Source organism: Sardina pilchardus, chromosome 1 (genome assembly GCF_963854185.1).
Source record: "Sardina pilchardus chromosome 1, fSarPil1.1, whole genome shotgun sequence".
Classification (NCBI taxonomy): Eukaryota; Metazoa; Chordata; class Actinopteri; order Clupeiformes; family Clupeidae; genus Sardina; species Sardina pilchardus.
Genome location: NC_084994.1, coordinates 46,822,092 through 46,849,591, shown reverse-complemented (window position 1 = coordinate 46,849,591; position 27,500 = coordinate 46,822,092). Strand labels below are relative to the sequence as shown.

General features: G+C 46.8%; 1 protein-coding gene across 1 annotated transcript in view; it reads right to left on the bottom strand.

Moving 5' to 3' along the window:
* prkcaa (protein kinase C, alpha, a) overlaps positions 1–27,500 on the bottom strand; it is a 159,969-nt gene that overhangs the window by 16,881 nt on the left and 115,588 nt on the right. Inside the window, exons 13-15 of the mRNA XM_062546456.1 lie at positions 26,371–26,509; positions 12,803–12,883; positions 9,620–9,727 (exon numbers count right to left, since the gene is read on the bottom strand). Coding sequence (XP_062402440.1) covers positions 9,620–9,727; positions 12,803–12,883; positions 26,371–26,509 — 328 coding nt within the window. The remainder of the gene's footprint in view (positions 1–9,619; positions 9,728–12,802; positions 12,884–26,370; positions 26,510–27,500) is intronic.

The following is a 27,500-nucleotide window of genomic DNA, read 5'->3' as shown; positions in this document are numbered from 1 at the left end:
TTGATGAAATGAAACCTGCAAGAGCGCCATGTCTTTGTACAAGTTTGGATCCCAAAAGTGATGCTGTGGTAAGTGACACCTACTGTATGATGACCTTTACTGCATCAGCAGCACCATTAGCCTGGAAGACAATTACGTTCTTTTTTCCGCTTGAGCTACATACGAAATTGATTGGAGAAAAACGCAAGCAGATTTCATTTGGAGACATAATGTGACTTTAATTATAAGTTACATTAAATTGGTTTCCGGTAATGCATGTTTAGATGGGAAAAGTCACCTACGTAAAACTCACAAGAGCACAATAATACTCGCTGGTCATTTCCTGTCAACGTTTTTATATTGATGACACAAATACATTTAATTTCTGGACCACTGACTCAAACCTGCATACATTGAGTGCGCTCTAAACCACAGGCAAATCAGGTGCAGTGCAATTCTCTCTCTCTCTACCATTCTGCATCTCTCTACCCTTCTGTCTCTCTCTCTCACTCACTCACTCACTCTTTTTAATCTTCCACCTCTCTCACTCACTCTCTCTCTACCCTTCTGTCTCTCTCACTCACTCACTCACTCACTCACTCACTCACTCACTCACTGTTTATCCTTCTACTGCACTCTCTCTCTCACACACACACACACCCTTCTGCCTCTCTCCTGGCCAGTTCATCAGTAGATAATTACACCTAGAGCTGTACCAGTGAGAGGGAGCCTCGGTGGTGGTGGTGGCGGTGCTGATGAATGGTGTCTTGGGGCCACTCAGGGCCGAGCGGAGCCTCATCTGCATGCACACGGGGGCATTTCTGCCCACTCCCCGCCCCGGCCAGCCAATCACCGGGCCTTCCAAGGACACCATGACTTATTCATGGCCATTTCAGATTGAAATGAGGTCCCATTTAAGCAGGGAAAGATTCTTCTTTTTTTTGTCGATGTTGTTGTGAGGCGCGTCAACTTAGCTCTCAGTGGAAAGATTCTACGAGTTTAAGGAGTCGCTCAGGACTCAGGAGTCTCTCAGCAGTTCACTCCGGCTCCATCCGGATATTTCTGGGGTGTTGCACCACCCAAAAGAGACGCTCTGCATCATTGGTACCGTATTGCCATTTTGTAATTAACAATAGGCTCTGTGCACAAACGTTTTTAGTACTGCCGTTAGATTTCCGGTGTGTTCGAACCTGCAGCTATTTCTATGGTAATTCGTGTCTACACGGACCCAGTTGAGTGTTGCACCTAGCGAATCAACACGTTACGATAAAGAAGGATTTGAGCACATTGAAATTTTAATTTTTGGGAAAACAAGATATTCCGTGTCTTAGTGAATATTTAAGGAACAGAATAAAACAGAAGATGCTGTTTCAATATAGTTAACGCTCCCCCGGAAGTCAAACGGCAGTACTAAGTACTAAGTGACTTTAGTTCACCGAGCCCATAGTGCCGTTCATTACAAAAAGGTAACAAATAAAATGTTAGGAAGAGCCAACATGAATCCTCTCCATGACTGACTTATGTCTCAGTGGGTTGAGCCAGTACTGTAGCTGGTATCAGACTGGCTATTCAGAGCAATGGACAGTAAAGCCGTGTCTATAGAGAGAGTCAGAGGCGGTGGGTGTAGCGCCTCAAGAGTTTGCTTGGAAAGTGAGAGAGGAGGATCCAAAGCAACAGGAGTCAAATCATGTCAAGCGGACCGCCCTACAGAGTCCAATGGCCCAGACTATTCATCATCCCATTATATATGCTTGAGGAACTTCCCCAAATTTTGCATGCTTATGACTTTGGGAGCTGAATAATTTAGATGAGCCATAGACCACCTCTCAATAATTGAACACCACTACCCATCTCCCCCCGAAGACAGCTTGTCCAGCAGTCCGTTCCCGAGGTCAGGGCTCGTCCCTTTCCAGACACTTGCTGATGCCAGCACTGCAGCCACAGAACCCATTTCCTGGAAGCTCTCTGTAGCATCAGCAGTCTGGAGCATCTCGTAACTCTGAGAACCTCTCTTTCGTACACACACACACACACATAGCTGTGTGCTGTGACATCACTTCCCATTTGTCACGAGCTGTGTGTGTGTGTGTGTGTGTGTGTGAGGGAGCAGGAGACAGAGTGAGTCATTTGTCACAAATACTTGTAAAGGGGGGAAAAGGAAAAATCTCATCATCAGCTCCAGGTGAAAAAGGAGCCTGGGAATAAATGGTGGAGAAGGAGGGGGGGGGGGGGTGTTGGGGGGCAAACTGAAAGAGAGAAACAAGTATCCATCCTCTATCCTCACATAAGAGAGAGAAGAGGCAGATCCATCCCACCTAGCCAGGGAAGGGTGAACCCTGACCAACCAGAACCAATCATAACCGCTTATCCAGAATGAGGTAGGCTTTGTATGATGATAGACAGTAGACAGTACAGTTAACAGTTCTGTTCTGCACAACCAATGGCTGTGCCCCCTCCCCCACCCCTGGAAAAATGGTTCAAATATATGTCATATTTAGCCTTATTTTGTTAACATTTCTTATCCGCATTGTAGAAATATACTTTAACAGTTATGCAGCGATAATATCATGCGTCACTATGTGATATGTCTAGCTTCTTACAGTGTGTGTGTGTGTGTGTGTGTGTGTGTACATAATATCATAGGAAATCCATTGCCCTGCACTGAGAGATTCTAAAAGATCTTTGGATACAATAAAGGCTCTGGAATGTGAAGAAAACATGTGTCTTTATGACATCATCACCTAGTGATTATGACATCTTCACCTTGGCCACCTTTTGACAGAAAACTGGCAAGATTCTATCATTTCGATTCTACTGTACTTGACTTCGGTGTGAGCATTTCTTCTAGCCCACTGTTTTTTGGTATTTATAGCTTATTACTATTTTGCTTTTTGGGATTTATAATTTACTGATAATATGGATAGCACGGGTTGGCCCATCTGGGGCATAGTCACAGTCAGCCAGCCAGTCTTGAACATCGACCCCGAGGAGCCGATGGACTGGGAGCCCAGCACAACTTGGACTCTGTGGGGGCTCTCAGGCAGCCAGGCAGGCGTGATGGACGCAGAGGAGCCGATGGACTGGGAGAGCAGCGGGACCCAGTCCTGTGGTCTAGCGGTCACACAGGCATGCTGGGGAGTCCACGACATGGTCCAATCGTTTGAAAGCCTGCTCATCAGGTAGTGGCCAGACCATCACCCACTGTCCTCCGGATCCCCTGATGTGAAGCCACCAAGGTTCCAGAAGAGACCTTCAAGACCATCAGCTGAACTCCATCGTCTTTGAGGACAACAGAGCTCACCCCTAGCCTGCTGTCACTGCTTCCATTCTTCACCTAAGTGGCATCACTAACCTCAGAAACTTCATCAGCAGCACCTGAGTCCACCTTATGCCTTCAAAAGGCTTACTCACTTAGGCTTAATAATATGACTTATAAATGATATATTTTATATAATTGTATAATAAAATTCATTATCTTGAAATATAATACCTCTTCTCATTTCATTGTTCAAATTGCACTATGAATTTGTGAGATCCCTAGAGTATACACACCGAGCCTTACATTTCTATTTGCTCAGGGACGAGAGGGAACACTGGATATAACAATAGCCTAGTGTTAAATGATATGAACGTGCATTCTATTTGGAAGTAAACAACTACATCTAAAACCTTTGTTTACAAGAATGATCTGCTTGCTTTTGGGGTTTAATATGACTGCGGGTCTCGCCCCTTGGAAACTGGGTGTGACTGAGCGGTCTGGTGCTGGCCACAAAAGAGAGACTGGTAAAGTTCTTCTGACGAGCAGAGGAGCTGGACTTGAAGAGATGTTGACTCCTCCACCTCCTCCTCCTCCTCCTCCTCCTCACGTTAGCTGGCGTGTGCTCATCCTGGCCCAGCTGTGAGAGATGGGATCTAATTCACAGCTCTCCACCCACTCCCTCCCTCCCTCACTCTTCTCTCCTTCTCTCTCCTCACCTCCACCTCCAGATCTGAAAATGGACTCCCACGCCCACCACAAAAACACGGCATGTCTCATCTATTTCCCTCCCCACCCCTCTTCCAAAAAACCCACCAGTCTTCCACCTCCTCCACAAAAACGACTCTACTCTGAAGCAGACATGTGGCTTGTGGCGATGCCTTATCAGAGCCACTGGCAAGCACCTCTGATTGAATAAGTGATGCGCTCTGGCTAACGCCGTTGGATGTAATGCAGTGGTAACACCCTTGTAATTGGGGCAGATGTCTCATTACGCCGAGTGATGGCGATTAGACAGGGAGTGTGGCGGTGGGGCCCGCACTGGACGAGCTGCGAACTGCACCGTTCACATGCAGGCCGTGACTGGCAGCTCAAATATGCCTCGGTGATGGCTAATTAGCAGCTAATTTAAGTGTTTCTGCACTGGCCCGCTCACAAAACCCTCATTAGCGCTAAATGACTCCACCAGTGTGTGTGTGTGTGTGTGCGCGTGTGTATGTGTGTGTGTGTGTATGTATGTGTGTGCATGTATATATGTACTGTATGCATAATGTATGTAGAGAGAGAGAGAGGACTAATTGGTTATAACAACAGTAATTATATAACTTTCTGACAAAGTGCTTTTAATTAGGTGGTGATAATCTATGCCATAAACATTGGGCTGGTGCAAAACCGTGGCGTAAACAAATCTATACGAGATGAACGTGCTGTTTTTCCCGGCAACGGGCAGCAGATTTCTGGTGCGCCTCATATCTAAGATGCACCAGAAAGATATTTGGCCAGGTACCGCCTCTCTCCCCCATCCAAAGAACTAAACACCTTGGGAGGGATGGGAGTGGGGGGCGCTTTTAAAAACTCTTGGTCCTTCTCTGTTACCCTCTCTATCTGTCATGTCGTTCTCCCTTCCCCTGTCCTCGATCTCCGGTGAGACAGACAAAAACAGTGTTGAGCCGGAGAGAAAAAAAAAAGACATGAAAGAGGACGACAGAGCCAAATGGTGAGCGACTACATCAAAAGAGAAAGGAGAGGCCCGAAAAGAGAAGGGAGCGTCTCTCATCCGCGGAGCTTCACTGTCCGCTGTGCGTCTCTGGAGGTGGATGTTCAGATCAAAGAGAAGACGGACAACTGTGTGTCCGAGTGTCACACTCAAGGGCTTCAAATCAGGTGTCCTTGGGAGCCTGAGTTCATCATTTGAAAGGTGAACTACAAAGCCATTTAAGGAAGAAGCGCATTTGCTATCAAATTGGAAAAAAAATATCAGGGGAAAAATATAGATAAATGTACTGAAGTTAAAGAAAGCAAAAAGTTGTCTCCAATAAGTCAAATCTAACAGATACAAGTTACCAGAGTATCTGGAACAGTATGAGTCCACCTATTATTCCACTGATGAAATGAAGCTAAATCCATCAATTTTAAAAATAGAACAGCAAAGGAATCTGAACCCTTAAATCTAAAACAAAAATGTAAAAAAGCATATACGCGTTTGGATTCAAAACCAAAAACAAACAAATGATCTGTTATACTCTCTCTCCCTCCACCGTCCCTCTCTATCTATCCATCCTTCCTCCCCCCCCCCCCCCCCCCATTTAGCTTTCTGGGTCACCGTCATGACAGCCACTATGTATCCATTAAGCTCGGCCAACGGCCAGTGAGTGGGGAAGGAGTCCCTGTGCAGGGCTGTCTGAGAGAGCGCCGGCCCCAACAAATGAATACTGATGAAGCTGACACTTCACCTCCGCAGCCAGTGATTGAGGGGAGGGGCGCGCCAACAAGCCAGTCAGGGGTGGAAAAAAGAAAGGAATCGAAGGAAATATATAGAGAGAGAGTTAGATTTTTTAGAGTGAGAAGACGGAGAGAGAGAGCGAGGGAGAGAGAGAAAGACGGGGAAAGAGAGTGAGTGAGCGAGTGAGAAAGAAAGAGTGCGAGAGAGCGAGCGAACAAGTGATGAAGTGGAGGTGAGAATGTGAGGACGACGAGAGGATCATCGGGTCATCACGCTGCTCATCGACCGCCTGGGCCCGGAGACGCTGATTAGGCAGACGGCGTTGACGCCGCGCTCACGCCACGCTCACACCACACTCGCGCCCTAATCGCCTCCGCTGCAGGGAATCAGCCTGCCATGAAATGCTGCTCCGAAAAAAAATAAAACAAAACCCACCTCTAACTTGACTCATTCCTTTTGATCGGGGCTCAGAACACTTAAGGCTTTTGGATGGCTTTTGTTGTCACTAACAAGCTCTTTCACAGTCAGTATGGAGTCAGTGCAGCACAGTGGTCTTGCATACTAAGACAGAGATGCACTGATATCAGGAGAGCTCTCACTGCTCAACAGTGCTGATACTAGCACTGGAACAGCACCGGATGTGAAGCTCCACACATGAATGTGAAATGGCGAGAATGGGGAAAAACTCTCCCACACTGAATTAGGAAAGTACAGCTTCCTCACTAATTAGTGCAGAATTAATCAGGCTGCATTACAGTCTGTTACCAACCACAGAAGAATGGTGGAAACTCTCCAGAGTAAGAGTCAAAGAAACAGTTTTAAGAGATAGGTGCTGTGTCCACCAAACGCGTTTTTTGCGCCGACGGCGACAATTTTCAATGTTAAGTCTATGTAGCTCGGCGCTCACAGCGCTGAGCGCCTTCGGCGGAAAAAAAAGTCGGCGCCGACCGTTTTTTGTCGCAGCGCTCAGAGCGCTCAAAGTTGAAATCTGTTCAACTTTTAGAACAGCGCCGGGCTCGTCAATGGCACTTCTCGTTATAAACCGTCACTGGTTTTGGTAACTTAGCAACAATAAACACTTATCGAAGCGCCGAGAGGAGGAGGTTTTGGGCGCTCTGGCTGTAAAAAACGCATTTGGTGGACACAGCACCATAAGAGACAAGTTTGGTTTGTGTATATATTTGGTGCATTTCCAAGAACTCATACCCAGCCAGCGACACAGTTCTAGTTTTTCAAGTAAAATGTTATGCCAAAATGAAATGTTAACTGTCAGTTTGTTGATTACTATGAATAATGAGAGAATGCAAATGGGGACCAGATAGAGTGAGCTAATTCTACGTGCAGAAGTGAAAACAATTAGAAAGAAACAACACTTACAGCAACAACCTGAGGGGTGTTTCTTTGTTAATTTATGTGCTGCAATTTGAAGGTAGACATGTCATATCTACCAGACATTCCATGTCAAATGGTAGCCTGTCGCCGCTCGTCTGTATCTCAGTTTATTTTCATCTCACTGAGATACTAGTTTCCCTCCTCTCAAGCCCGGCGCCCACCAGACACGCCATTCAGCGGTGTTCGGCGGTCTGGGCTTGACGCGCAGGATGTTATAATAGTTTTCTATCTCTGTGCAGCTGCTGCACGGCAGACGTTTCCAGTGAGCTTTGCTCCATTGAAAACAATGGAGTTCTAATTTGTTTACTGTCACAGAGCGCCGCGTCATTAACGGTGAGAGGGGATGATTTCGTTTTGAAATCGAACGAGGCATTGGTAAACAGTAGTAGCAAACATAGAAAAATTATATAGCATACAGGTAAATAAATTGTTTCCTGACTGCCGATGCAGTCTATTGTCAGTTTGTAAAGGTTAAGAAAACTGCAAAGTCATTGCTGGAATCCCTGATCAATGTGATTGGTTAGGCTGGGACAGTAATTTAAAAAGTAAGGACACACTATTTATGCTGGACTTGGAAAGATCCCAATGGAATTTGGAATGCTGTAACTTGATGAGATGAATAAAGCTGTGACCCTAACATTTTTGCCGAATACAAAGGGAAAACATGAAATTAATTTACCAGACATGGTACCACTTGACATTGAATGTGTTTATGCTATTTGCGACATCAACATTCTTGTTTTTGACCTAATTGGCTCTTAAAGCAAAGAAAAGAGATAAACAAAATTAAAATCTTTCAACTTCCCATGTTTTGAATATCTGAATATCAAAGTGGAGGTCTTCCTGTGCTTTAGAACAGCCAGTCAAAGTTAATTTAGTTAAAAATGCTTTGATACAGATTTGATCAGTCCTTTCAAATGTTTGATATAGTGTCCACTGCCACGGATTGCTGTTTACTCTGAAATAAAGCAGCTTAATACAATTTATTTGTTATTTTTATGCATCTCTTTTATGTATTTTTTTCTTTTTGTTTTAAACTTGCAGTTTGTCACTTTTAGCTGTGCCTTAAAGCTGCCATGACTACATTGTAAATGGAAATGGCCTCATGAAACAGTCACCCATATGAAAGAATTCATTGACAGTTTAATCTCCCATTATACAGCACAGTGGCTGGCTTGATACTTAAGACCTCCGACTACCTTAGTATTCAGAGCAGGGAGTCCTTGAACTCGCAAACATGTGGCAAGGCAGTGTCACCACTAGGGAAGATTAAGTGCTCGAGGCTGCGCACATGTGACAGTGCGATTTTTTGCTCGCCGAAGAGACTTCGCCAACAAACGAGCCGAGAGGACGTGGGAGAGTGCGATTTTTGGTGAAAGGTTTCACGTCGCTTCAGGAGCGGTGACATTCAAAAAGGCAGCGCTCAACTTAAGGAGCATCGTGCTCTAACGTGTTCAGCTCGGTCTGAGAACCCTGTGGGCCGATAGTATGTACAGTGAGGAGCACATGTATTTGATACCATGCTAAAACAGGAATATAAAATCATCATTTGACAATTGATCTTAATGCCTTAATTTAAAAAATGAGTAAAAATCAAACCGCCAAGGACACCAATTTTCTTTGTGATTGAAGAATGTATCGTAAATAGATAAATGTTTTCCTTAAATGCTAGGGGAAGGAAGTATTTGACCCCCTATGTAACCCTATGGGAATTTAACACATAGGGTTAACATAGGGGCAGGCAGATTTTTATTTTTAAAGACCAGCTATTTCATGGATCTAGGATATTATGCATCCCGATAAATTTCCCTTGGCCTTTGGAATTAAAATAGCCCCACATCATCACATACCCTTGACCATAGCTAGAGATTGGCATGGTGCTTTTTCCAGTAGGCCTATTAGCCTGTTTGATTTGCATTGAGCTCAATGAGCATCAAACAGGCTAATAGGCCTACTGCAAAAAGCACCATGCCAATCTCTCGCTATGGTGAAAGGTATGTAATGACGTGGGGCTATTTTAATTCCAACGGCCAAGGGAACTTTATCAGGATGCATAATAACCTGAATCCATGAAATAGCTGGCCTTAAAAAATAAAAATCTGCCTGCCCCAATGTTAACCCTATGTGTTAAATTCCCATAGGGTTACATTGGGGGTCAAATACTTCCTTCCCCCTAGCATTTAGGAAGAACATTTATTTATTTACGAAACATTCTTCATTCACAAAGAAAATTGGGGTAGTTAGCGGTTTTATTTTTACTCAATTTTTGAATTAAGACATTAAGATCAATTGTCAAATGATGATTTTATATTCCTCTTTTTAGTCAACTTTAGCATGGTATCAAATACATGTTCTCCTCACTGTATGTGAATGGCTGGTGTGGACGAGGACTCTTTAAAGCCCACAGACACAGGAGCAGCCATTTTGGAGAGTGAGTGTGCCAATGAATGAGATGAATGAGAGTGTAGTGGCACCGGAGATGTTCACATAGTCAACATAGTTTTGTTTGTAAAAGGAGGAGGCATTTTTTTCCAGAAGCTTCCACTCACCCCTTTGCAGACAGAGACGGCCTCTTTGGACAGGGACTTGGGGTAGGAGACGTTGTGTTCCATGATGGACTGGAAGAGCTCATCCTCATCCTCACCATCAAAGGGGGGCTGAAGAGAGAGAGAGAGAGAGAGAGAGAGAGAGAGAGTAGTCAGTAAACAGCATCTTCTACATCTTCTGAGTTTCAAACCTGGTCAAATGAAAACTGTATTACATCCTCGTAGAGAATGAGGATGTGGCCATTCTAGCTGCACAATTTGTAGCAGCCTGCCACAACTTGAGGGACAGCCAGTGAGGCCACAAACACCAATGGTGTATATTTGTTATTATCTCCCTCAACAATGGAATTCTCTTCTCTGATTGGCTGATGGGGTGGCCATTAACTTCGTATAACCTGCTACCTTCGAAGTAGTTCCCGTATCACACTTGAATATTAATTCGCCAAACTCGTTGCGAAGTTTAAATGAACTGTCACGTTACATCCAAGCTGAAATACAGACGTGCAGAACCATAGTAACATTGTAGCATATGACGGAGGTGGATTGTAGCTAGTTGGATGCCATGTAGGCTATAAAAGTAGCGATCTTTCAAAGTTAAAGTTAATCAGAATCCTGGGATATGGCCGCTTGACAACGGCAGAGATAGAACTAACGACTGGCTTTTGGCCGTAGCAACCAGCCATTTAGAACTAACGACTGGCTTTTGGCCATAGCAACCATCTATTTAGAACTAGTAACGGCAGTTTTGTCCTGCAAGTAGAAAGTTGATATGTGGCGGAAAGTAGTCCCACAGTCAAGACAGTTTTAACGATGTTAACGGACGCAACGGTGGAATAAAACTATGTTCTAAATATACAGGTTATGAATACAAACGGGAGATAAGCGGGATAACGGCCTTCGAGGTCGACCGGTTCGATGGAAATAATGGCACGGCGGAGGTAACTCCGTCTCCGTGCTTCGCACGTCGCCGGAGTTCTAGACCTCCACCTAGCCATTATTTCCATCGAACCGGTCACCTCGTCGGCCGTTATCCCTTACTTATTATTATTATTAGAATTGTTGTTTTACTTTTATGTCTTCTATGTCTACCTGTATGTCCCCTTATGCGTTCATTTATTTATTTTCCCTTAAACTCTTTATGTGTACATGTAATTGAGCTTTGGCAATATTGTTCATGAAACTTTCATGCCAATAAAGCTTTATTGAATTGAATTGAATTGAGAGAGAGAGAGAGAGAACAGTCAGTAAACAGCATCTTCTACTTCTACTTTTAGCCTTCTCAGTCTGATACATGTTCTGCTCAATTATAAAAATTTGCAAATTGAGTTAAGGAAATCAGCAAATTGATTGATTCTAAACAGTTCTAATGTAATTGAATACAACATTTGCACAAAGCATTAAGCCGAATGAACTGCCCAAGATCAAATCTGAGCAAAGAATTGTTCCATTCATGGAACATTAATAAACTAAGATGGCAAACAAAAACAAAACACTCTTACAAATTGTGTTTAAATGAGCCAAAAGCAGTAAGCAACCCAGCAGGGTCAAACATGAACCTGTGAGTGATGCCAACTGGTGTTTTGGGAACGCCATAATGGAGCTACGCACCCAGTGCAGTTACATTAGCAATCAGTCACCCAGTAGCGCTCGCCGCATAGGAGCAGAGCGACTCGCTCACTCCATTTATTAAAACCTCAATTAGAAAAACATCGCAATGTGGATTAGTTTAGGAGCTGAGTAGCTGTCTTACGCCATGTGGTTCAGAGTTGCAGAGAGGGAGAGAGAGAGAGAGGAGAGAGAGAGATAGAGAGAAAAAGGGAGAGAGAGAGAGAGAATGAGAGGGAGAGAGAGAGAGAGAGAGAGAGAGAGAGAGAAAGTGGGAAAACTGGGACAAACTGAGTGGTGTGGAGAGAGAGTCAGCGTGAACAGACAGTGAGATAAGATAGATTGAACAAAATCAGCCAGACATAATGATTCTGCTAAAAGGCAAATGACGAGGGCTATGAACCCATTCCTCTCCAGTAATGTCCCCCCATCTGCACTCCACTCCACTCCACTCCACTCCACTCCACTCCACGGTTGCCAGCTCACCTGGCACGGCCACACTCTTCTCCTCCTTTTATCTCCCTAAATGAGCTATTATTTTCCCACCTGCCCATGGCAAAAGGTATCACTCTCTCTTTTTCTCTCTCTTTCCATCTCTGTGTTACAGATGAACCTAAATAAATAGACTCATGTGGTACATGTGGTACAGGAGGGATTGACGGGTTGGATGGTGGGGGTGGGGGGGGGCAGTGCTTGGGTGTGCGGGGGGCACTATAAGGAAACCTTTGGACGAGGTTAAGGTGAGCTTTAATAACGTGTCAATGAGCGGGCGATCAGGGCTTCACATCTCCCATTTAGCAGAGGGGGCTTACAAACAAAAACAGGTGATGAAAAAACAGGAAGAGTGGAATAGAATAGAACAGAGGCAGGAGAGGGGAGGGGACGGGAGGGGAGGAGAAGAGAGGAGAGGGGAACGGAAGAGTGGAGAAGAGAGGAGAGGAGAGGCCGCTTTCATCAGACATCTGTGAAGAACAGATGAGAGGGACTGAGCCTCTCGGGTCCCCCGAGTCCCCACGCTCAGCGCTCAGCCGTCCAACAGAGAGGCCAGCCAGGGCCAGTCCCCTCAGAGCAGCACTGGACCCAGGAGACAGCAGGAGGCAGGGAGAGAGGGAGGGAGGGAGGGAGGGAGAGAGAGAGAGAGAGGGAGAGGGAAGAGGGAGAGAGAGAGAGAGAGAGAGGGAGAGGGAAGAGGGAGAGAAAGGGGGGAGTGGAGAGAGAGAGAGAAGGGAAGAGGGATGGAGGGGGTGAGGGAGGTCTCAGTGGGAGTGACCCGGTTCCTTCGGGTCTCAGAGGGGGTGTGCTGCTGTGCTGCTGTGCTATGGAAGTGAGAGCTGCCCGTGTCACATGAGCACACATAAGTGTGTCTCTCTGTGTCTGTGGTAGTTCTGCTGCTCATCTGAGTTAGCCACATATCTGTTAGCATGAATAACACTTTTTCATGTGAGACCCTGGTTGTTTGGCTTTGTCCATGGACTGATGGTAAGAAACAGCAGAGAGAGAGAGAGAAATAGAGAGAGAGAGAGAGAGAGAGAGAGAGAGAGAGAGAGAGAGAGAGAGAGTGAGAGAGAGAGGTTTGTTTACCTGTCCTGCCAGCATTTCGTACAGCAGGACTCCGTAGGCCCACCAGTCCACGGAGCGTCCATAAGGCTGATAAGCAATGATCTGTGGAGGGAGAGAGAGAGAAGAGTTAGTCTATATGTACAATACACACACGTCCACTCATGAACTTATAGGATGCACGCATGTTAGGATAAACACACACACACACACACACACACACACACGCGCACACGTGCACACGCACGCACGCGCACACACACACACACACACACACACAGACAAACACATACACACACACACACACACACACTGTGTAGTGCTAATTGCGACACACACACACACACACACACAGTGTAGTGCCAATTGCGTGGCTTTACACAGATGTTCCTGCTGTTTTCTGTAGAGGAACAAGTCTATGGCTTGCACATGATGACTGTCACAGTTCTGTGTTGCCAGCTACGTTAATTGTCTGATTTTACACCTGCTCCATGCAAAGATCTGCAGCATATATAGGATCACAGCAGACATCACACACACCTCATCTACACACCTTTGGTTGGCAGGAAATATTTAACATCCGCATTCAAAGCCAAGTGTGCCAGCAGAGAGGCTTAACACTTTCTATACAGTGTATCCTGCCTACTGCATGATGGATAGACAACGAGAACACAACAGATGTGCTTGTTTATGTATGACACCATGTGGCTGGTTGATTACACCTGTGCTAAAGGTCACACATATGGTGGAATACTGATGGAACACTTACTGTATAATCAGTCACACTGAAAATCTCATTTTCTTTTTTTTTTAAGCAGACAACCACACCATTTATTTACATTTATTTACATCATTTATTTATCTATCACTGTTGGCTGTGGAGGTTTGAAAATGGAGGAGGAGTGGGAGTTCAATGTCTCCTAAGCCAGCACTCTCTCCCCTTGCTAGTGCACTTGTGAACTTTCTCTCCTTTTCAAAACAGTGACCCAGAAAGAGAAGTACCCCCCCAGGAACAAAACAAATCCCGAAACTGAAAATAGAGTCTCTGACACACACACGTCTAGGACGTGAATCACACGCCGCGTCGTCCCCACCTCGTCTGCGTCCCCTGAGTGGTTACCCGGTCGGCTCGATCCCCGAGACACGCGTCTTCCACCGCTAGCGCCGGATGGCGGCCTGCTCCGACGCGCCACTAGCAATTGGCCTCCGTTGCCACTCGGCCTTAATTAGCGCCCGCAGCAGGCCCCACGCGTGTAGCCTAGCTTGGTTGAGTTTAGCATAGCGTTCCCGCCGCGGCTAACAGCTGCGCTGCTACCTCACCAACCTGAGACGTGACAGATAGGGTCTAATTAAGCAGGGACGGGAGAAGTGCCGAGTCTGGCAAAGTCAGAGCGCTGCAAGGTGTGTGTGTGTGTGTGTGTGTGTGTGTGCGTAAGTGTCTGGAGGACCGCCTGAGAAGCTTCCTAAGAGTCACTCCAATTAGCCGACTGCACGATGAGAGCGCGCTTACGCTAAAACTCCATTCTCAATCTCCCCCTCGCGCCTCCTCACCAGGATCTTGCTCTGTGGAGAGCAAGCGAGCGAGCGAGCGAGCAGAGCCACACAGAGCTACGCTCTCCTCATCTACTCCAATGCGGGGTGGACAAAGCCATGTCAGTTTCATGCAAATATCAAACGCTTTGCGTAAAAAAAACACACTCGGTTCCGCAATTACAGTCGCACTACACGGCCACGAGAGTCTTAAAAACAAACCACTCCTGCTAATGGTCCAATTTAGCGTGGCAGGTGATATATATATAAGAGTTGCTCTCAAGAGCCATTACTGTGATGGCCCATTCAGGCTGTGCAAAATGAAGCGCTCGCAGCTCTTCCCAGTGGACTTGGGGCTGGAACCACCGCCGCGTCAGCCGGGCCCAGCTATTCTTGGGTTGGTGAAACACCAGCATACATTAATTACACATCAACTCGTCACCACACACACACACACACACACACACACACACACACACACACACACACACACACACACACCGCAGCCCAAACTGAACCCCACAGAGGCCCAGTGAGCGATGGCTGTCCACACAGCGGGAGTCGGGGAGGAGCGGAGCCATCAATAAAAGATGGGCCATCGCATCATGCAGACCAGAGGGGAGCTAAGCAGGGGGGGGGGGGGGGGGGGCTCACACACACTAGCACATTTACTCCACTGAACCAAAGCTGTCAGGAGAAAGGAGGGAGGGGGAGAGAAGAGGAGGAAGAGAGACAGGAAAGAGGAGGAGGGAGGAGAGAGGACAGAAAGGAGAGAAGAGAGAGGGAGGTAGGTGAAGAAGGAGAAGAGAGAAAGAGTTGGGAGAGGAGGTATATGGAGGAGGAGAGAGTGAGAGAGAGAAAGAGAGAGATGAGAGAGTAGATAGATGGAGGAAAAGAAGAGAGAGAGATGACAGAGGAGGTAGATAGAGGAAAAGAAGAGAGAGATGACAGAGGAGGTAGATGGAGGAGAAGAGAGAGAGAGATGAGAGAGGAGGTAGATGGAGGAGAAGAAGAGAGAGAGATGAGAGAGGAGGTAGATGGAGAAGAAGAGAGAGAGGGGAGAGGAGGTAGATGGAGCTTGTGTGTACCTACTGCATACAAAACCACAAACACAAATACACCTACAGACTGAGACAAAAGCAAAGTGAGAAAGGACACGTGACTGTACAGTATGTGTCATGTGGTGTGAGTCTGTGTATTGCGTGTGTGTGTGTGTGTGTGTGTGTGTGTGTGTGTGTGTGTGTGTGTGTGTGTGTGTGTGTGTGTGCGCGCACGTGTGTGTGTCTCTATCAGTGACAATAGATGTGGTAGATGGTGGTTAAGCACGCGTGAGAAGCCCGTCTCTGTGTGGGCAGGGGTGTATGCAGATTTAGCTTGGCGCTCGTTAGTGTATTTTGGTCCGTGTACAGTGAGCTGGCTAGCGTGTGAGCGTGTGTGTGTGTGTGTGTGTGTGTGTGTGAGTGTGTGTGTCTACGTGCCATGTTCTCTCTCTCTGCCCTCAGGGTAGATGTGCTCATTACTGTACCCAGTGGGCTGAGAGACTCTCTGCACTTGTGATTTAGCCCTCCTGGGCCACCCTGGACAACACAACACAACACAACACAACACAACACATCTCCAGCGTTTGTGTTGCGCTAGTACACAGGTCTTCTTCTGACGCTCCGTATCTCAAGCAGAAGGGGCCAAGGTGAATCCCCAGAGAGAGAGAGAGAGAGAGAGAGAGAGAGAGAGGGAGCGAACGAGAGAGAGAAAGAAAGAGGGAGAGAGAGAGAGAGAGAGAGAGAGAAAGAAAAGGGAGAGAGCAAGGGAGAGATACTCAGCCAGGCTGATTTGTGCAGGCATTTCCACGTGAAACAAACAAAAAAAAATGTCCACTTCAAAGTGCGTGTCCCCTGGAGAACTTTCTGGAAGCCGTCCAAACACCCTGGCATTCACAGACTGTGGCACGCACAACAGTTCCTCAGGGGGGGTTCACAAAAATACACACGGGCCTAACGTGAAGTGAATTCACACACACACACACACACACACACACACAAGCGCACACACAAACACACACACACACACACAAACAAACACACACACACACACACACACACACACACACCGACACACACACACGCACACACGCACACACACACCCTAATGTGGCACCTTAGCGAAAACAAACACCTTCCTTGAGTTCACACTTCTGTTCAGTCCAATCTTAACACCGCACAGAGGCAACCGTCCTTTGGTGTCCATTTATAGCCTGGACTCCGTGGCCTCCTGGTCACCTACGGCCCTTGCCTCTCCTCACCTGCCCGCTCCACACCACACCACACCTGCGAGGTGACACTGAGGGGGGAAGGTGTGCTGGCAATTAGCCATTCTGGCTCAAATCACGGCAGCGCAAATGAGTCTGTGGGATGCCGTGAAAAGGTGGCACCGTTTTCCAAAGAGCTGATTGTGTTCCAGAGACGGAGTGCCCAGGGGGGCACCAGGGCTATTCATCTGCCACCAGCGCGTGGCAATATGGCCCCTTTCAAACTGGCACCGCACGCAGGGGCAACGGTGTGTGGACGGAGACGTGCTGTTTCCTGATCACACCTACCAGATGGTGGCGGAGAGAGAGAGAGAGAGAGAGAGAGAGAGAGAGAGAGAGAGAGAGGAGAGAGAGAGAGAGGGAGAGAGAGAGAGAGAGAAAGAGATAGAGAGAATCCAAGTGGCCTATTTACCAGGCTTGTGTAAGAGTAAGTGTGTCTGAAGGCATATGCGTGCCATCATGCGTCCTTCTCTGAACGAGACTGTTGACACACACAGACACACACACACACACACACACACTAACAAACACACACACACACACACACACACACACACCTTCTGGAGGCTCTAGTGGTGCGTGTGCGTGCCTATGAAGAGCATCCAGTTAGGGTCTAGTCAAGTGTGTGGGCTGGATTGGCTGCGTTCAGGAGCACAACCGCTTGCTGAATTGCACAACATCCTCACACAATTGTTAGAGAGGAGTCTATGCTACTTAAAGGAGACATAGAATGGAATTGAAACCGCTTTTGTCTTGGTTTTGCATGACCAAAGAGCTCTGGTGTCAGAGCACTGAAGAGTCTGTCCAACTCCACTCCCCCTCAAGTGTTCTATTTACAACGCACTTACAGTACATCAATAATGCACCATAGTATGTTCTACTTCTGCAAATATACAGCATATCATGTAACTACTTACTAAATATGATAACAGACTTGAGTGCTCATAATGATGATCATGTAGAGGCAAAAAATCTGCCTTTTCATGAGCATGATCGTAAGGCTGGATCGTGTCATGGTGGCACAAACTTGCATGCGTGGTTTTTCCACTTGGACGCGCTAGGGGGAAGCGAGACAGGCGTCATTCAACCCAAAATAAGTCAAATAACCATTCCAATGACTCCAAAGCTGATTAGTTAAGGCAAATTAAGCTAAAACAACGTGCATAGTTCACCTTTAAGACCGGGTGCTATTGTACAGTGAGATCATAATTGCATTCCGTGGGCTGGTGAGCAGAGATGCTCCTCCTTCCCTTCTGACAGACAGAGGGATGAGCGGCGGAGGAGGAGCAGGGGGCGGTCAGCACCTTGGACAGCGCTCGGCTGTCATCGCTCCGTCAGCACCTCCAGGTCTCGCCGCCGCGGCTCCGCTGCCACTTGGCAGGAGGACGTCAAGGGCTCCGGAAACCAACCGCTGGACGTCTGCGCGCCAGCCGTGCCCCCGAGGGCACCTTTCAATGTCAGGCAGGACTGTGGAACGGGCAGCCACGGACACAGAGCTGATGAGGACGGCACACTGGCCAAAACCAGAGCAACGGTCAACACCCCTCACCACCTTAATCCACATGGTCACTAATGACTAATGATTCATTAATGTCAACAAACCCACACAACATTCTGAATATGAGTCCATTCAGAGCTTACCATGTCCACCTAGTTACTATGACAAAATAAAAAAAAAGATAGGAAATAAAGTCCAGTTCAACTGACCAAACTATGACTATGTGTGCACCTCCACATCCACACACCAATGCAGGGAACTGACCAGGATCACGACGGCCTCTTTCATGTGTGTGTCTCTCATAGTTGCCCTGAAAGGCTTGGACGTCCTCACTGGCCATCCTGCCTGCCTGGCCTTCAAACCCCAATCAAAGGCCTGGCCTGGACCGGACCCCACAGCGGCCCTGCTCTCCACGGACCAATTAGAACTCGGAGACTCTTCTCCACAGCCTTCACTACCCCATGCCCACAGACACAGAACAAAAACCCACAACAACAACAAAAAAGCTTTAAAAGCCATTTTCCTCTCCATCCCCACCAGTTTAAATCTTCGCTATCCACCTTATTCCTTAACCCGGAAATATGTATCGTTGCGATGGTTACGATACTGTTTTCAACTTCCGTTCATTCTGTTAACATGTGCGTTCTCCGTAGCTACAGTAACTAGATTATGCCTCAACTTAGATTTCTTTCGAAATGTTGACAATTCTGCCCTCAGCATGTATATACTACATCATATATAACCGATATAAAATAGAAAAGTTTACTTTTATATGCGTTATGATATGTTAAGCACCGTAAACCGTCACGTTAAAACAGATACAATGCAGCTTCGCCGGAAATAGAAAACCGTTTCGGTGTCATGGCGACCCCCATTGTTGGCTGCGGAATATCGTGGATACTGTGGCGGTAGAAGACTTCTTGAATTGGTGCATTGATCCAAATGAGTTTGGCACTCCCGTGGCTTTGTGTCTGAAGATGAAAGGGTGTTAATCTCTCGTTTCGGTGGGTGGAGGCGGATAAACAGCGAGGGGAAGGATGGAGGGATGAGAAAACAAGACGGAGAGCAAGACGGGGCGCAGGAAAGAAAGCCCCTCCCCGAGTGAGACATGACTTTTTAATTAACGACGGAGAGGAGAAGTTCACAAGGTTGAGATAAATGGAGCGGGAGAGTATTAAGAGAGACGACAAGAAGGAGGGAGAGAAGGAGGGGAGGAGGACGAGAGGAGGAAAGAAAAACAGTGGGAGAAACAAAAACAGAGAGAGGAGGACTAGGGAAGGAGGAAGAGGACAAATAAGACGAACGAAAACAGGCAAGAGAGAAAGAGAGAGAGAGAGAGAGAGAGAGAGAGAGAGAGAGAGAGAAAGAACACAGAGAAAAGGAGAAGATTAAGTATTTCTTTATTGTTCCCACCTTGGCCTTGAACTCTCTTACTCTCTTTCTCTCTTTCTCTCTCTCTATCTCTCTCTCTCTCTCTCTCTCTCACTTGCTCAAGGTGCAGGTGGCTGTCCATCATGTACACTGAGCACACAGTGCCTCCCTCCACCCACGTAGAACAGATGTGTGCTGCTGCTGCTGCATCTCCACAAGGAGGAGGAGGCCGAGGAGGTGAAGGAGGAGGATAAGGAGGTGCAGGAGACCATGAGCCTCTGCTGGTGTGCGTGACTGGCGTGAACCCTCTGAGTATCACCGCTGTCTAATTCCCACCACATGGACAGGTGGGAGAGATGCATGGGAATGCTAACGGCTGCATCCCAGATGCACATGACCTACTGCCTACGCACCGGATCAATACAAGACCCCTGTGAGGAATGGCACACAGACGCTCCGATACGGAGCACATCTCAGCATTCCTCCACCTCTGGGTCCAATACGGTCAACACTAGTACACCAGTGCACACAGTCTTAAGGTGCCATTTTAAAGTGTATGGCATATACGCCACATGGCATCATGTGTATGAGTGAGTACATACAGTACTGCAGAGAGCCTCTATCCTCTATGTGTAATCATGTGTTGAGGCAGTATCAATAGGTTGCGTTATGTTCCCCACGGCCACAGCACAACTAGTCCTGCGTCCCATTACATACATCAGACCAGCCGCAAGTATTTATAATGTTATTACCCACTGGACTCATACACTGCTTTCAGTAAGTTCACTGGACTCATTGGCCATTTCTAACACCAGACAGACACAGACACACAACACACACACACACACACACACACACACACACACCCACTCACACCCACACTAGATCCATAGAAAGAGGGGGAAAGATGGAGAGAGAAAGAGATGAATGGGGATACAGATAAATGATGTCGTCAGAGAAATCGAAACGCTCTTTACCTCCGTTAATCATATCAAGGTTACAACACTTGTGCCCTTCCTGACTAAACACCACAAATGACTCTCTTCCTCTTCTTCTTCCTCCTCATCATCATCATCCTCATCCTCTTCCTTGTGTGCTCTTGGCTTGCATTCTGCTGGCCTATTTACCTCAACAACGCACTCCTCTGCTGCTCCCCAAAACATTCAGACAGTTACAGCACTGCAGACTGCTGAGGGATACGCAAGGATGGAAGGAGAGATGGAAGGAGAGATGGAGAGAAAGATGAAGAGAGAGAGATGGAGAGAGAGAGACGGAAGTCTGGTCTAAGATGGGGAAGGACTCTGGTGGAGGGCACTCATGAGTGATCTCTCTAAGTACACACACACACACACACACACACACACACACACACATACAGTACACCCCTGCTAAGCAGCATGACAAAATGGCATGTGACATCTGCAGATTGGGTCATATTGACCTTCACCTCAACAAGCTGAGGGCTGCAAATGTGTGTGTGTGTGTGTGTGTGTGTGTGTGTGTGTGTGCGTATGTGTGTAAGAGAGAGAGAATAAGTGAGAAACAGAAAGAGAGAGAGAGTGTAGGCTTGTGTCTGTATGGCTGTGTGTCTAGGTTTGTTTGTGTGTGTTGTATGCGTGTTTGTGTGTGTGTGTCTGTGTGTTTGTATGGTTGTGTGTCTAGGTTTGTGTGTGTGTGTGTGTGTGTCATCATTCTGAGTGTGATAAAGACAGACATGCCACGACCTCTGCTGCTCCTCTCTCTCCTGTTACGTTCATATTTATTACCCATAGTTCCACGGGAATGGCCAGCAGTCAGTTTGTGTCATGTGACGCATCGAGGCGAACATTCTGTTCTGGTGAGCGCATCACTGTGTGTGTCTCTGTGTGTGTGTGTGTGTGTGTGTGTGTGTGTGTGTGTGTGTGTGTTTGTGTGTGTGTTTGTGTGTGTGTGTGTGTGTGTGTGTGTGTGTGTGTGTGTGTGTGTGTGCGTGCACTTTCGTCCTCCCATCATACTAATAGCACTTGACAGTTCTGGATCATGCTCATAGTCACTCAAGGTTCTCTCTAGTGCCTGTAATTCAGATTCTTGAGATTTCAGTTAATGAGAGAGCTCTCAGAGACCACAAGATGTTGACACACACACACACACACACACACATACACACACACACTTTTTCACTCTCGGACACTCACACACATATTCAACTGCCCATTTTTGGAACACAGAACTGGGTGAAAATGCACTCATGTTTTGTGATGCAATCTGGACATTCAGATCTGAAGTGCAAAGCCTGACAAACTGTCTGAGATTTGTGGTCTACTGACCGCGGAGAAAGAGTCTCGTCAGTTCATGACCCAAATCAACATCCATCTCCTCCAGTGGCTTCGAAAGCCACTCTCACAAATACAAAAGAGAAACTTGAGCAAACAACTTGTTGAACAACAGGTTGCGGGAAGATTCTCATCACTCCTTCACTCCTACACTCTTTTAATCTGCCCTCCCTTCCTCTCTTTCATCCTGGTCCTCTCTGTCCCTCTCTCTCTCTCTCTCTCTCTCTCTCTCTCTCTCTCTCTGTCTCTGTCTCTCTCTCTCTGTGTTCTTCCAGCCTACAGCCCAGGCACGAGGACTAGAGATGAGAAGCGACCGCCGCCTACGACTCCCGGTGGAGAGAGAGAGAGAGAGAGAGAGACAGAGAGACAGAGACAGAGAGACAGAAACAAGAGACAATGTGTGCAAACACAGTAAGCTGTGGACATTTTGTGGGGGCTGTGCTCTGGTAAGCACTTTCTGTTGTTTACATCTCCCAGTGGAAGTGCACACAGACAACAACAGAACACTGACATTTACATCTATTCTGTTCACTTAGTAGACGCTGTTGTCCAAAGTGACTTACATGTGTCAGCTGTTTTACAAGGGATTACACTGCACATGGAGCAACAGTGCCTTGCTCAAGGGCACAACGGTGGAAGCCGGGAATTGAACCTGCAACTTTCAGTCTACTGCATGCTAGCCTAGCACCTTAACCAATTCACCATCACCACCCCAAAAATGAGTGCAAGCTATGGACATTTCGATCAAACAATATGGATCTTTCAATCAGACAATGATGCACGTGTTGATAGAAGAGTCTGCTAAATGAATAAATGTAAGTGTTATATTCTATCTATCTGTTGTATTGCAGTTATGGCAGCATTGAGCAAGTCTTATTAAAACAATCTACCAGTGCAATTTCCCCAAAGAGGTCCGACTGGTTTCCATTAACATAAATATTAAAATGGTCCTAATGGCTGGTTAATTAGCTGCAATGTCTTTAAGCACAGGGATAGAGGCATTTTTAATTTGGTTACTCCATTAGTCCTACTTCCATTACATGTATTTTATGAGGTTCGATGCTTTAACGTCAAAGTGAAATCTACTACGGGCATTGCAATTACAGTGCATAAGAAAAAGGAAAATTGATAATGATGTGGTAAGCAGCATTCACTGATGATAAGACCCCTGTTGTCTACAGAGCAGCTTCACCAGGGTGCAGATATTTGACACATTCATTCTCTGGACCAGCAGATCATGTGGATGTCTGACAAACGGCTAACAGATAACCTGAACCCCCCCCAGGTCACGCTTGAGAACTGTCAGCACCTCTGTCCTCCTCACAACAGGGGCAAACTCAACCATCCGTGCTCCTTCCAGCAGGATGACAGACAGACAGACAGTGAAACAGCTGGCTTCCGCGAGTCTGTTGTTATGCACTGCAGCATCCGAGTCTGGGTGTCTAAGCGAGGGACGTTAAACCACTGACTGCAGAATAGATAGGGGCCTCTAGCTCAGGCCACATCGGCTACGATGCCCTGGTTGGGGACAATGTCCCCCCCTGCCCCCCCATGATCCTCTCCCACTGAGTGGGTAAGTAGGTCAGAGATGCTACACTGCTGTGCTCAGGTAGGATATCCAGCCCAGCGGAACAAGCCTGTGTGTGTGTGTGTGTGTGTGTGTGTGTGTGTGTGTGTGTGGTGCGTGGACATTCAGAGATGTGACAACATCACACACTGGGGAATGCTAAGGGCTGGCTTAGAACTGAATATAAAAACAACACACACACACACACATACACACATACGACACATGAAACTAACATAAACAAAGAGAAACTCAGAGGAGCGCTCCAGTTTGGGTTAATCCCCCCACCCATCCAAGTACTCATAAACAAAATCAAAGTAGCTCTGAGGTTCCTAACACGCAGGATGCAACACATACAGGCAATCTGCGTAAACTACTGTACACATTAATCTGGTGGGGAAACCACCCAATGGACTGATGTCTGAGGACAATGCACTGTAGTGTCAGTAGTATCTATAGCTTGTGCTAGTACAGAAAGAGCCACTGAGCAGCAAGGCTCAGAGATGATGTCCTGAGGGCAATGACTTTAAAAAGATAACCTTAAACATACTGTATCTATGAGTAGTACTCTTACAGTCCTGAGTTACTCTCAGGAGGGCTTGGAGACATAGAGCACTCATACTGTACACCTCATAAAAAAAAACAAATAAAGACAAAACAAAAACAAAAACAAATAAAGACAAAAAAACAAAAACAAATGAAAAACAAATAAAGCACATACTTTTTGCTAATTACACATGAATATTGACAACATAATTGTTAGCAATTATTTACAAAATATCCGTTTTTGCACAGCGTTTTGGACAGATCACTTTTTATTAACGTTATCACTTTCTAGACAGACGTTTTGAGTGCATTACACGGAATAGATGAAAAGCATACTCTCTAGACACAGTGAAATAATTTCCTGATGGAGCAGCTGTTTGTCCCAATTGTGTACCCAATTTGTTTTCCAGAGCGTAGAACAAAGCTAAACGTTTATGACTCTCCATCGCAGTGTTCTCCTCGCTCGCCTGATATGACGAATCAAACGCTAATGGCTGAAGACTAACTGAGTGACGCTCAACAGGCCAAAACAAACCGCTGTCTGAACGCTGCCAAAACGTCTCTGGATTGTTTGTGTGGCAGCTCGACTCCAGACAGCGGCATTAGGTAAGCGCGGTCCCCTCCGATCCGCGGCGAGCGCCGCCAACCGGAGCATTAGCCATTTCCGCACGTCGCAGCTTGTTAACACTGCGCGCTCGCCGAACTCATTAAGCTCGAGAGGAGCTTTTTGCGAGGAAATCGATGCGGGTGACACACGTGGTCCGTCCACTTCCATTCGTTCGACTCTTGTTGCTCATTCCCTCCCTCACTCCCTCACTCAGTCATCCCATCTGCTCCCCAGACCCACATTTGTGGGCCATCAGCCTCATTATCGCTGGACTTGGACAAAAGTGTTGGCCGGGACAACGTGAACGAGCGGCGGTCGATACTGTGGTGAGATGCGGCCGGCGAGTGTCTCATTAGCCCCATGACACGGCCCCAAGATCGGGGGTAAACGAGGGGAACTGGGGGTCGAACAGACAGGGTTGTTTTTGTGTGTGTGTGTGTGTCACAGTTTATTGCCTCACTGACGGCGCACTGACACAAATGACACAGTAAACAGAGTTCAATGTTCATTGGCCTGTTCAGCCTAGTTAGGGCAACACAATGTGTCAAATGTGTGTCTAGTAGGAAGGGTTACACTCATGGAATGCTAAAGTGCTTCAGACAGATAACCGAGGAACTGCTCTCATCATGACAAATGTACAGGGTTCCCACTTTAAGTCAAATGTATGACTTTTCCCTGACAAAAAAAACCCTGAATTCCCTACTATATAAAGAATGGCACATTATACCAACCAAAGATTTCGGAGCACTATGCAGGGTGCACAACAGGAGCGCTCCGTTTTGTGGAGTGTAAAAACGGTTTTAGAGGACTAGTCTAATTTCTTCGAAGGGTCATACCACAATCAGGTCTAATGTAGCCAGTTCCATTGATTACAGTGGAGGCCTATTGTTGCAGCCTACGCTCTTTGAATGAAACACTTCAGTCATGTGCCTGGTGCAACGTGCCCGTCAGCCACAAACACTTATTGTGTTGTAAGTGCTGTAATTGTGGCGAGAGTCACCTAAAGCAGTTTCGCTGTGACAGTGACTAGCTCGGCAAGTCATTCAGATGAGAGTCATCTGAGAGCAGTTTGAAAGGCACAAGGGAGCAGTTTAGCAGATGACGGTACAAGATGTTGCCGCTTGTCTCCAGGAGCTGTGAACATGCGGAGGACTCGTGGAGACGAGGCAGAGCTCTGTGTTGCTCTGATAAGGCCCACTCATGCCCTCCAGCTCAACAGTGTTGTTTAGCATGAGATAAGCCCGTCAGTGCCACTCACTATGTACATATAAGTGTGTGTGTGTGTGTGTGTCTGTGTGTGTCTGTGTGTGTGTCTGTGTGTCTGTGTGTGTGTCTGTGTGTTCATATGTGACTATACAGTATGTGTGTGTGACAACAATGAGTATGTTTGAATTTGGGTTGCATGTGTGTGTGTGTGTGTGTGTGTGTGTGTGTGTGTGTGTGTGTCTTATGATCCCCACTGGCATGACCAAGTATAAACCTGCCTGAATACCATCGCCACACACGTGCACATGTGCACAATCACCCTTAACAACATTATGGAGAGAATAACACAGAGGAGGACATGCACATATGCACACTGAACACGTACCTACATACACACACACACACACACACACACACACACACACACACACACACACACACACACACACACACACACACACACACACACACACACACACACACACACACACACACACACACACACACACACACACACACACGTTTATCTATAGAAAATCCTGGAATTCACAAGATCAAGCACTGTACTGTATAAACAGGCTTGGCTCCCAATCGTGTGGCATGACGGTAAGCCGTAGGTGAAAGAGGGGGCGCCGCTGCGCTGCACTGACCTCGGGGGCGATGTAATCGGGGGTGCCGCAGAAGGTGCGGGTGGTCACGCCCTCCAGCATGTTCTCCTTGCACATGCCAAAGTCGGCGATCTTGATGTGGCCCTCTGCGTCCAGCATCACGTTGTCCAGCTTCAGGTCCCTAACAGGGCAGACAGAGCAGCGACAGGAGTCAGGACATCAGAGATGCATTTACATTCTAGCAATGTTATTGATGCTTTCACTGACTGATGTACAACACAAGTATCAACAACATCCTCCCAGTCTGTGTGCACCCTGGACAGCGAACCCACGACCACTGATCCTTTGACATATATTTATGCATCTGTGTGAAGCACTTTGAATTGCACCAATGTATGAATTGTGTTAGATAAATAAATTGCCTTTCCTTGCCTTGCCTTGCCCACTGTGCTGTCAATACACTGTCCAGCAAGTCGAGGCTACAAGGACAATAGTCTTACAAGGAGACTGGATCACTGTCCAAAAGATAAGTTTCAGTTCAAAGGATGTATTTGATAAGTGGCTACCAATCCCTGGAATAAGCCTTTGAAATACATACTTAGAACTCTCCGGCTCTTAAAAGTTCAGCCCTGAAAGCTGAAGGTCAAGATTAGTGGAATCCTGGGTCTTAGACGAGCTCCACGGAGAGATACCAGGGACCCTCAACTTCAGACCCGCCTCTCACAGAGCGGTTACGGAAGAAATGGATTTCATTCAGAAACATTTTTTGTGGTGCTGCATCCAAGGACATTTAAGGCCTTTTAATATCAATGTCATTTTGGAGGCCCCGTGGCTATTTTTTTATTTTTATTTTTTTTTTGGGGGGGGGGGGGGGGGGCTGGAATCAAGGAACATCTCGCTCTAGTGAGAAAAGCCTTAAAACGGTTTGTCGGCCGCTCTTTTTTTTCCACGGTGTTCTGCTGACGTTGGATGATGGCTGCTCCATTTCCTTGGGCGAGTTGGGTTTGGGAAAAACACCACCGTATCAACAACACCACAAAAAAAGAAAGACTGCATCCAGGGCAGCGCTGCTTATCTCTTCTGGACTCAGAGCATACTGTAGCATGTATGATTATATATGTAATTATGCAGGATATAGTTTGGTTTGGGAAAAACACCACCATATCAACAAC